General features: G+C 42.2%; 1 protein-coding gene across 1 annotated transcript in view; it reads right to left on the bottom strand.

Moving 5' to 3' along the window:
- coro7 (coronin 7) overlaps window positions 1-12,101 on the bottom strand; it is a 156,270-nt gene extending 144,169 nt beyond the window's left edge. The window contains exons 1-6 of the mRNA XM_049560572.1: window positions 11,928-12,101; window positions 8,580-8,676; window positions 6,897-6,977; window positions 6,650-6,720; window positions 5,539-5,725; window positions 2,779-2,855 (exon numbers count right to left, since the gene is read on the bottom strand). Of these exons, the coding sequence (XP_049416529.1) occupies window positions 2,779-2,855; window positions 5,539-5,725; window positions 6,650-6,720; window positions 6,897-6,977; window positions 8,580-8,676; window positions 11,928-11,987 (573 nt within the window). The 5' untranslated portion in view covers window positions 11,988-12,101. The remainder of the gene's footprint in view (window positions 1-2,778; window positions 2,856-5,538; window positions 5,726-6,649; window positions 6,721-6,896; window positions 6,978-8,579; window positions 8,677-11,927) is intronic.
- Window positions 12,102-12,419: the final 318 nt, after the last annotated feature.

The raw sequence follows: 12,419 nt of genomic DNA, 5'->3' as shown, positions 1-12,419 counted from the left end.
ACTATGTCTCGTCCATCATTCACATAAACACTGGCTGCCTTCCCTCTCTGCTCGTACTACCTGTGGATTTGCCTTCCCTAAAATGAATGGCGCCTTTCTCCCTCCAACTGTGTCATAAATATACATCTCTCTAGGTCCAAACGAGGCCTGTTGTGATTCCTGCTCTTTGGGGTGGTGGTCTCCCCTTCATCTTCCCCCCCAGCACTGCGCCCCAATGTTTACCCTATGGGAGGGCCGAGGGATTGGACCCACATGTTGGCGGGTCCTATTTGCTTTAATAAGTTGGATTGGAGAGATTGAAAGGGGCCTTTTGGGTTAAATGACACCAAAGCCCAACAGGGCAAGAACCTCAGAGGCCCCCCGACTCTGATCTGGGCTCACATTTCCCCCTCCCCCCCATTTCTTTTCAGGTGCCTTTTTCTGAGGCTGATGGTAAGGGTGGTAGCTCTGGTGAGGATGATTATCCTGTCAAGGTAAATGTCATGATTTGGACATAGCCTGTGATGGGTGGAGTAATTTGTTACTTGTCAGAGCAAAGGCAAACAACGGGGATTGGACTGACAATCATACCTGTTAAGTACGCACATGTGGGAGATTTCTGTGTCAGAGTTGGTTCTCTCTCAAACACACGTATGTTCACCGCGCATTGTTTAAAGTATACACAAGAGGTCTCTGCCTCATTTTCACATCAATCAGTCTCTGTCTGGTTTCAGAAAGGATACAAATACAGAGTGCCGAGTGTCTACAGGTATCAGACACTTAGATTTAATGCTTTGTGGGGACTTTTTCAAGATATTTTTTAACCAAATTTAAGACAGATTTTTGAACAAATTATCTTTTTCTTATTCAAGCATGGCAGGTTAGTGTAAAGCTTAGTATTAGTGTTGTTGCGATACTGAAATTTACAACTTAGGGTGAAATACTGTGAGAAATATCGATATTCTGTACTATTTTCGATACCAAACATTGGGGGTGTAAAATTTAATGTCTTTATTAAAAGATAAATTAATCATAGGTATAGCATCTGAGGCTGACAAAAAAGGTTTGAACCTTTGAAGCTACAATCATTGCCATGGTAATCAACACCCAAATCAGTATTGAAATTCTGCATTTTTTGTTGGGTTTTTTTCTGGCTTTTTCACCAGTAAACTGGTAAAGAGATGGCAAATGTCAAACACGAATGAGCTCAGTCATTGACAAATAGGAACTGAAAGATGAATTAATTAAATTAGATCAAATGTTTGTGGTAATTAAGGCCTCACAAATTTAAATTTAAGACTGTTTAACTACTTTAAACTACACTTTAAGACATTTTAAGACACCCTGTTGTGAAATTCACTGTGGTGCACATTTGGAGTATAAAAATGAATTATGTTAACCTCCACTGATGAAAATGCCTCCAGCTCTTCCTATAAATATATATTCATGAAATTATCCCAGCTCGACTAATAAATTCCTTCATGCTCTGCCCCCTACTCATAAACCCATACCACCTCCCTCCTTACTACTCCTACACAAAATATTAACAACCTAATGGAAAGCCCATCAAGCTGTGTGATTATTTCCTGATGACACAGATGAGAATGGGGCCATATGGGTGCATAAAAATTCCTGGGAGACTTTCTCTCCTCTTCGCTTTTCCCTGCATGCTGCGAAACTGCTGTGCATGTAGGGCTGGGTATCGTTTATATAATAAAGATACCAATACCAGTAGAGAACTTCATTAGATAGCTTTTCTTCTACTTCATTCGATACCCATCATGTGAATGGAAGCATTCAGTTGCCTTAAATGCCACCAGATGCCACAGGCATGTAGTAGAGCCATACTTTAAACGTTTTGGTTGCATCTTTGCAACTGCCAAATCTGTCAAATACACCCTGCTCGACTCCATGAGCTGAAGCTGCTACAGTAGTGGGCCAATCACATGTCACATTAGATTAAACGTTTGTGGTGTCTGCCTGCGAGCAAAACCATACAAATATCAGATCTGGGTACAAAAAACAATTGAACTCAAGTATTGTTTCACTGGAGAAGTTTTAATACTACTTGGTTTATTTTGGTCAATACCATAAAAGCTATCGGGTGCCAATACACAGCCCTATGCACATGCCAAAAAAAGTGACGGTCAGCAGTTTCTGATTTGACATAAACTTGCACCAAAGGACTGGAGGGATCAATGGAGCAAACAGGGGTCAGGTGGGGTCGAGACAAAACAAAAGCCCCTATAGATGTAGCCTTCACACACACAGGGTTGCACCCTTGTTGGTGCCCTATTAACCAGTTAATGTACTTTCCAGTCTGACGAGGAAAATCTCCACAGGCTCTTTATCAACTGTGGCCAAGATTTCTTTCCTTGTCATCATTATTACTGCATTAAAACAAACTGGCTGTTACCCTTTACGTCATGGGGCTTTTTAAAGTTTATTCTTTTTCCCTCTAAAGAAGTGCTCACTAATTCCTAAATCAAATGTGTGATGTGATCCCCACCCTTTTAATGAGCATTACCCCTGTTGACATTTTGATGAAATAAACCCCATGTAAACAGATAACACGCAGCAGTGTCCAATGTGAGGCAGTCTGCGCTGAATGTGGGCCACTGGCTGCATCTAGTGGTCACACGCTGCAACTACAGCAACCAAACCTCAGGCTACACAGGAAGGAAGATGTTGTAAATAAAGAAAAACACGACTTTCACTTTGCCGTGGTGACACAAAGTGAAGCAATGTAGGTTGTTGCTATGTATGGACTATATGTGGTGCAGTGTGAGTTGTCGTCACCTTGCAGGAGGAAGCCAGCAGGGAGCCGTCCCGTTTCCAGCTCAGACTCTGCAGCTGGTCACCATGCTGCTCCAGAGCTGCAGACACACACACACCATCATTTAGAGATATAAGAGAGGGACAGGACTAGTGGGACAATGTCCACATAGGTCAGGAACAAAAAAGGAAAAGGAACATATTATGCTACACGCTGTGAACACAGAATGACACACATACACGGACAAGACATGACAGAAAACAACTGAGAGGTCACTGCGGGAGAAATGCAGGGGAGAGATGAAGCCATAAAACAAGCTTACACACAATAATACAGAGTATGGGTGATTTAAGAAAGGATCTTATGACCCAATAGAGACATTATGAGCATGACACGTATTAGGCTGCGGTGCCATAAGTGAGCACAGCACGGCTTGTGTGAATTCTTCAGTTTCAATATGACACCAAACAGATGAAAAGAGATGAAAGGTGCACTTGTTAAGGCATTACACACCAAGAGAGTTGGCATAATCTCAAACAATAAAACACACTCATTCAAATATAGATTTCTGTCATTCAGACCTTGTTCCTCAACCACATATGAATGAGGAATGAGAGTGATGAAGGACAGCGTGTGGGGGGTACAGCTCATGAAAAGTTGGATCAGCAGTGAGCAGCAGCAGCCAGGCCAGCTGTCATGGGATGGGGGAGTGTTTGTGTGTGTGGAGGGGGGGGGGGGTTTGAGGCCAGAGGATAGTGACTGAATCCTGAGGCCAGTCCGGGGAGACTGGGACCAGGACAGCGAACCAAAACATTACCTCTGCTGCTCCGGCACTTAGACAGAGCCACAGGGCTGTAAAACGTAGGCAGTGTCAGTCAGACAGTCTCCAACGAAGAAAAGGAAACCAACCACTTCACTCCAAATGTATATATATATATTAATGTTGCACATAGAAACAGAACAGGTCACAACAAAAATTGAAGACTAACTGACAGAGACTGAAATGTTAAATGCAGACAGTGCATGATGTACGACAAAGACTTTGACAAAATTAATTTGGGTTGCGATGTGTGTTTTGATATAACAAGGTGTCTACAGGTATCACTTAAATTTAATGCTTTTAAAGACGTTTTGTCAACCAAATTTAAAAGGTCCAGTATGTATGATTTAAGGGATATATTGGACGAAATAGAATAAAACAAAATAAGTATGTTTTCCTTAGTGTATAATCACCTGAAAATAAAAATCATTGTTATTTCGTTACCTTAGAATAAGCAGTTTATATCAACATTGTGGGCAGGTTCTTGTTTATAGAGACCACCATGTTGCACCACCATGTTTCCACATAAGACCAACCAAGCACTGGCTCTACATTGGGCCATTCGTGCTTTCGTGTTGGCCACTGTAGTTGGCAGCCCCTCTGCGACGAGAGTGCTGGAAAAACATTGATTTTTGTAATGTAGAACTGCTTTATTCAGTGTTTTTACCAGCATAAAACACCAGTCTGTTTGTTCTGGAGAGGCAGAGACCTCTGCAGATAATTCAGCTCCAAGTTAAAACCTCTTGAACATCTAGGGCCGTATTCACAAAGCTTCCTAGCACAAGAAAATTCTTAGAATAGTGATGTTTTCTTAGAAATTTCCCTTAAAGTTAAGGCTAGGTCCTTGCTAGATAAAAGTTTTTCACAAAGTGTCTTAACCCGTCAGGAGTAGGGAGGAGGACTTTTAGGAGCATTAAGAGTTTCTTAAGCAGAGGAGAAAATGGTGGAAACATAAAGAGGTCAGAGAAGTATCCTCCAAACACTGGATGAATGCAATCATGCCAGAAATAAAATGATAACAACACTAAAATATTTGGAAAACTGGAAAAATGCACCAATGCAGCAGTGATGACTTGAGTCCATCTCAACCTTCCATCAGCAGAATGATCACACTAACAATGACAACACTTTCACAGTCAGGAGCTCAATTCATTTCCACTGGGTGTCCGCATCTTGCAGGCCCACAAAAAGTCATGTCTGTGACAACCAATCACATCTGTTAAAAGAATGCATCATACCTCGAAACGGGGTCAACCACACTCACTAATGGTTTCTGTCCCTTCCTTGCTCAGACTTGCTCTGAGAACTTTCCTGAATCACTCCTAAGCTAGGACTCCTTAGTAAAAATTTTAGGCTAAGTTAGGAGCTCTGTGAGAGTTTTTTCAGAATGTTTGAGAATACGGCCCCGGGTCTGTTTGCTTTGAAGAGGAAGAGACCTCTGCGGATAATGTGGCTCCTGGTAAAAACCTCCTGAAGAATGAACACTGAAGGAGTTCTAACTGGGAGAAGCGTCAGCTGATTGCAATCTGCAATCCTCACCAATAGATACTACTAAATTCAACACATTCCTGTTTGAGCAATATGGTAATATGGTTATAAGAGTGAGTTAGGTTAATCTGCATTTTGCCAACAGATAAGTCCAAGTATAAGGTAAAACAAAAAAAAAAACAGTATTATGTGCGGCGGTATGTTTAAAGATTTGTAACATCAGAAATGTGAACTTTCACGCAGAAGATCTTGACTGGTTTTGACAATTAAAAGATGGATAAATGAAATTAGATGCATTCTGGGCATTTTTTTTAGACCTCGGGAACTCTCATTTAAGACTATTAAATGACTTTTAAGGCCTAGTATTTATCAAATTGAATTTAAGACTTACTTTTTAATGACCCGCAGACACCTTGTATAAACTGTATGCTTCAATGTGTGTACATGCACTGCTCACATCGCCACCTGTAGCTACCTGCGAGTGGTGCATCCTGGCGGCTGGTGTCCCAAATCAGAGGGGACTTGGTGGCGCCGACAGCCAGCAGGCCAGAGGAGGTGGGGTGGAAGAGCACCAGCTCCAGCCTGCCCTGACTGGGACGCAGGGTCAGCTCCGGACTGCTGGGCTGCTCCAGCTCTGGATCACACAGACGCCACAGCTTCACCTGAACACAGACAGAGAGAGGAACTTTAACTTTACCACATCTTAGAGTTCACCAGCAGAAACTTTTCTCCATCCTCTTCGATGGAAATAGTTCTCAAACCTCAGCTCCTTTGAACATTAAATGAAAGGGTTTTGATCTGCGGCTCTGACAGCTGTTTTCTGAAGCCACACCAGACAAGACAGGCTGGTGTGACTAACCCAGCAGCCAACTGAAGTCAGTTCGTGCTGCGGACATCTTGCCTTCCAGATGGAGCAGACCGGGAGGATCACGACAAATCGAGATGCAGCATCACAGCCAGAGATATGCGCATGTCTCTAACTGTTCTATCTAAACGGTGCTACCGTACTGCATTAGTTGGGGTTTGGGTTCAGCTTTGGATTTCTTGTTAATGCTGACATATGACAGCAGATGAAACGATTGTGCATTAGATCATTTTAAGTTAATCAAAATACTCATATTTCACAAGTAGGAGCATTCGTTTAGTTTCACTCTAATTGGCTTGCTCAGCACAGCCGTTAATGAAACAATATACCCTGCTGGCAACAGATAAAAGGAATCAAAGTGCGCTGCAGATGCCGGGCACTGCAGACCACTCCAGTGTGTGTGTGTGTGTGTGTGTGTGTGTGTGTGTGTGGCAGTAGCTGCATGTGTTTGCACAGCTCCCTGAGGTAAACCGAGCTGCTGAGTCTGAGGATGCAGACCCACACTCAGCAGATTCCAGTAAGCTAGGGCACCTGTGGCCGAGGATAATGTGCTGAGAGGAGAGAGTCTTCAAAAGGTTTAAATAACAAAAAACTGGGCAGGTTCATATCCTATTCTGAGCGCTGCCAGGAACAACAAAGCCCGAGAGGACGGAAAGAGGACTTACTACGTGTAAGTATTCGACAGCAAAATCAATACGAAGAAAGAGAAAAGGAATCTCACCGTTTCATCTCCAGAGCATGTTGCCAGGAGACTTTCATCAAAAGGAGAGAAGTCCATATCAGTCACCAGATCTGACAGAGGGGAGGGAAAACAAATGGAAAATAAAAATTAGATCAGGGTCACAGCTGACTGACTTAATTTCCTTTCTGAGCAAAGGCTTTTGCATTCCTCATGTGATTCTGTTTTTTTGAGAAACCAGAGTGTCCTTGAGGGTCGGAGCAGTGACAGTTATGAAGAGGGACGCTACCTGAATGGCAGGAGATCTGCGTGACTGTCCACTGGCCATCTGAACCAGGTTTGACCGAGGACACGCCCAGCATACCTCCACCTGCAGACACAGAAAATGTCATTAATCATACTATTTAAATCTTCTCCTACAGGGTCACAATAGGGCACTGCAAGTTAACCCATCTCCTATACCAGTGGTTCCCAACTGGTCCAGCCACAGGGCCCAGATTTCTCCTTAGTCATTATTTTACGGTCCACACAGTTTAACATATTGAGCACTTAATCACTCACTCTACAGCAGGAAACAGCACTTCAAAATAAAAGCTGTGCGACAGAAATTCACTGAACTTCTAAATAAAGTGTGTTGTTTTTTTGTTTTTTTTTTTTTACAGATTTGACACATTCCTCATTCATGTGCGGTCCATTCAGAATGGACCTGCGACCCACTTTTGGACTGCGACCCACCAGTTGGGAACCACTGTCCTAAACAATAAAGCTTCATCAAAGATAAGAACTGTGGCTCTTTATACATAAGCTCAGTAATAACATGGTAATAGTAGGGTAACAGTTTGATAATAAAGATGTAATAATAAGATAATACCATGTAATTAACAAAGTAATAACTATTAACGATGGGTATTAGGGATGGGAATTGATACGATTTTATTGATACGAATGTCATTATCAATTCTGCTTATCGGTTAGATTTCTCATTGGTTCCCTTATTGATTTCTGATCATTTTTTGAGGTGCAGCAGTTAGCGTTGTCGCCTCACAGCAAGAGGGTTCCTGGTTTGAACCCAGGGTGGGGGAGCCCTTCTGTGCGGAGTTTGCATGCTCTCCCCGTGTTAGCGTGGGTTTTATCAGGGTACTCCAGCTTCCTCCCAAAGTCCAAAGACATGCATGTAGGTTGCCATAGGTGTGAACGTGAGTGTGAATGGTTGTCTGTCTCTATGTGTCAGCCCTGCGAGAGTCTGGCGACCTGTCCAGTGTGTACCCCGCTTCTCGCTCAGTGTCAGCTGAGATAGGCTCCAGCCCCCCTGCGACCCCTAACAGAGTAAGCGGTTATGGTAAAAAAAATGAATAGCCAAAGAAAAAAAATACAGCTCAGCCTTCTTGCATCATTTTAAAGACATTAAAAGCAGCACTGCTGTGATCTTTCATCATGAAAAGACCCTACGCTTTGGACCATTTTGTCTTCCCACTATGGCTCCTTCTTGTCTCAAGGTTCCAGTAACATAGACGTATAAATTTGATGTCACTGTTTTGCAATGCACATCTGTCGGAAAAACATGTCAGCATCTATAAAAGGAATTGATAACCTCTGAGGCATATGATTTCCATGAATTTCGCCTGTAACTTGTAACAAGGGGCCAACAATAAAGGGTGATTATAGGGCAACACATTTAAAGATTTGATTGCAGTAACCTGCTAACAATAAAATTGCTATATTAGCACAATGTTTGGATTAAAATATTGTAATATGGTGACATTAATGGGGTTATAACGTTATATCAATGAGGAGGAAATACGGGTCGAAGGTTCCTCTTTATCAAACTATCAAACCACTATTACCATGTTATAATCGAGCTGTTAAGTCCAACCCAAAACACAAAAAAATGATGTTGTTCTTCCAAGGAAATCCTCTGTCAGTCTGCCTGAAGCAAACGTTTCTGTTGTTGACCGCACTTTTACAGCCTTACCAGCCTGCTCGCTGTTGAAGGCCACCAGCTTGGAGCTCGCTTTGATGTGGTTCCCCTGGCAGGAGAAGGAGCCAGCTCGGACGTTGTTGATCCATCCCTGGATTTAAAAACGTGGAGAGCACGAGCAAGGGATTACAATGGATGAAACAAGGGTGTGAGAAATGCACACAGATAATTGAGGTCAATCAACAAAACAGAGAGGAAAAGTCTTTCAAGGCCAAGAATCCTGGGTATTCACTTGACATGTCTACACAAGAGCACAATCAAGCAGCTGCAATGAAGAAAGAATCCAACTAAATAATATAAAGAAGCGCACATGACCAAGTTGCCGTCACAGCTCGAATAAAACAAAGTGAACACTGAAATAAACAGGAAGGATCTAGCTGAGAGCACGCACAGATAAGTGCTACTAAATGAACAGAGTGTTGAGGAAGTGGAAGGGCTCCCTGCGTTGCACAGCAGAGAACTTTAGAAACCTCTTTCAGCATTAACAAGGCGAGAGCAGCGAGAGGACTGAGTGGCTGTACAACACGCTCCAGCAACTGCTGCTGCGCTGTCACAGACCAACCATAACAGACACTCGGCCCACAGAGGGCACTTCAGAAGCATGCGTTCATTTTAACAGGGTCTGTCAAAAGACAAGTTGACAACAAATGCAAATGTGTCCCTGGTGAGACACAAGCCCACGCTTCACTCTCAGTTTACACTGGGAGTAAAATAACAATCCTGAACTTATGTTTATCATCACGCCTGAGATCATTAGTCATTACTAGGGCTGTAAGGAAAACTCAGCATCCAGAGAAAAAAATGCTGTATCTTGAGCTTCTTTTCCTGCATGGAAAAGACACTCTTTATATTATAAAAGGCTCGGACATGATTATATACTAAGGGGGACACACCCCTCTATATATTTAGATGTGCTCAAAATGTCCCTCCAGTATATCTATATAAAAAAGCCATGCTACAACAGGCAGCCACACACTGCCGTCCAAAATAATCATTAGCAAATGTCATCATAATCATAATAAACTTAAGAATTTGCCGCTATAGATGTTAACTTAAGTTGAGCCCAGACGAACATTGTCTCTTTGCTCACTTCTGGTCAGAAGGCTCATCCTGTATATACGGTAGGACTCTTCACCTACAACATATGGACATTGGATTAAGGATGTTACGTGTTATTTACAATTGGAAAAAATCTGTTGTTTTATTAAAGGATTAATTGCAGGCTTCTTTGCCACCTGGCAGCCATTTTTAACTTTTTAGCAAATATGAAACATGTAATACTCCCCTACTTCTGTCACACAAGTTAATTAATTTGTCATCCCTTTTTTTATTATTTTTTTCTAATTTATTTTTATTTTTTAAATTATTTTTCTTTTTTCTATTTATGTATATATATTTGGAAAATTCTTTAATTTCATTTTTTTTTTCGAGTTTATTTATTTATTTTTTGTTTTTGACTTTTATTTCCTTTCGCTGGTCTGGCTTGGTTTGTTTCTGGGCTGGCGGGTGGGTGGGTGGGGTTGATTTCTGTCCTTGTTGGGTCTATGTTTGTTTGCTGATGTTTTGTGCACCTTAGTGAATTATCAATAATATCAATACAAATATCTAAACAAAATGCCACTATTATTACTACCAGTTCTAGTTTACAATGTATGGTTTGTGTTGCCGTACCTCAGCAGAAGCTGTGGGTCGGTACAATCGTGTCAAATGTATTAAAAAGTGGAAACTAGGATGTGATATGAGCTTCATGTGGGTTAGATCATTGTTTTATTGTTATAGCTTTGAGTGAGCATGTGCCGACTGTGCATGCAGCCTGTTGCAGTATATTTTTACCTCTTGAATGTATAGATTAATTCAACATACAATGCACATAACTACATATTTCTTATGTTTAGTCTAATTCTATTGTTGTTTTATTCTGCTGATGTAGTTAAATTTTCACACTTTTCACACTTTTAATTTTATATCTTATGTTCTAATGTTAAACACAGTAGCATGATGCACATTTCATACCCACCTAATTTTATTTTATTGCAATATTTCTGAATCTGATTCTGATTTTGTGAAGTGTTAGTATGTCATAAAAATGTCATAAAAACATTTCAAAAGTAATTTGAAAAGCCCAGTGTGTGCACATTTCTTGCACGGGCCCTCAACCATATCCTGGCTCTCTGAAACTGAATTTTGAGAACTCCTGATCTGAGATTTTTGTGTCAAAATGTTCCAAAATGGTCATTTTAGCCTTGCCTCCCCTTAATATATCAATTTGGGTCAATGTGTACAAGACCTGGTTTGAGTTTTCTGCATTTTCCTCAGGATTAAAGAGACAGACTGTGAATCCATCCACAGGCCCATGATTAGAAAGCACCTTGGCACCCAAAACAGTTATACTAACAGGGGACACCCCGGTGCCAGCCAAATAAGAGCTGAATAAATTAGACTCCTCCTGTGACCACTCTTTGAGACCATGTGGAAAACTCAAACTGTTGTGAATAATCTGAGAAGGAGACATCCCTTGCCCCATTTCCTCTCTTCTACAGTGACATGTCAGCTCCTGTCACATGACTATCATCGGGCACAATCACACATATTGGGTCTGCTGAATGGAGGGCTGGTTTGACATTCACGGCAGCAAAGCACCACCTGCTGTCTCAAACCCCTGTGCAGAGATTGGGGAGATAGCAGGACCGTCTGCTGTCTGTAAATACCAGGCATTTTACTGCCTCAGTAAAAACAAGGTGAGGGATTACATAACCCACCTCAGCAGGGAAAGCTGCAGGCGTTTGCAACTTGAAACAAATGCACCCAGAAGATGAGGAAAAATGGCAGATTTGTATGCAAGACACTGCACTCCCGTCCAGACATGTCGCCTCCTCTCCAGCCTACAGGACAACTATCACTGACAGAGGCATCATGACAGGAGTATCACTTATCGCATTTACCAGTCAAATCTTTCCCTTTCACTCACCCGCAGCAAATCTGTGCAGGTCCAACATAGCACCAAGCGTGCAGTGAAACTGCAACCCCACATTAAAACACAATGTCAGTCAGCTGTAGTAAAATAGCATGATGATGGGCGTCACTGCAACATCCTATGGAGGCTAGCAGCTCTGAGCAGCCACATGGCTCCTAGTTTCACTCCTAGCCCAACAGTTGGTGTGAATACTGGTGTGCGAGTTAAGATTTTATGTCTCAATCAAGCAGCCTTCCAGATGCAGGAAGTTCAACATCCCTCACAGGCAGGCGTTCCCCCCCAAACACAACTTCAGTAGCACAGCTAATAACCCAAGCTAATGTTAGCTAGGAGAAGTGGGTCCGCAAAGACGCTCGCGAGCTACTCACATCTTTCTTGGCAATTTTCGGAGTGGTGTTTTTGAATTTGGAGGTCTTAAAGCGATTCATGCTGCCCTCTCAAATTGACTTTCGTGCCTTCCGGGTGTCTCTGTCGAGCTGGTTGGTACTCGGCAGAGGACTCCTGCTTACAGCTGACAGTTCAGGTTGGCCGCGCGGGGTGCGCTCGCTTTGGCTCGCGGAGCTGCCCGCTTGAGCGGAGTTAGCTTTTCTAACACGGGAGCACACCTTGCTCTGTCACGTGCTGCACCGGGTATTAAAACACCTGCATCCTTTTACCTGACACTTGTGATGTAATGACACTCATAATGTTTGAATACTTAGAGTTAATTGTGTGTTGGAGCGACATGTCAATAGCTCATAAAAAGAAGATTTAAAGGGATAGTTCATTTTTTGAAGTAGTGTTGAATGGGATGCTTATCCATAGATAGTATATCACATACAGTAGATGTCAGTCGGCACACCCCCAATTTGGAGAAGCAG

The sequence above is a fragment of the Epinephelus fuscoguttatus genome, linkage group LG19 (genome assembly GCF_011397635.1).
Source record: "Epinephelus fuscoguttatus linkage group LG19, E.fuscoguttatus.final_Chr_v1".
Lineage (NCBI taxonomy): Eukaryota > Metazoa > Chordata > Actinopteri > Perciformes > Serranidae > Epinephelus > Epinephelus fuscoguttatus.
Note: the sequence above shows the minus strand (reverse complement) of the source record. Positions and strands in the feature narration are given on the sequence as shown.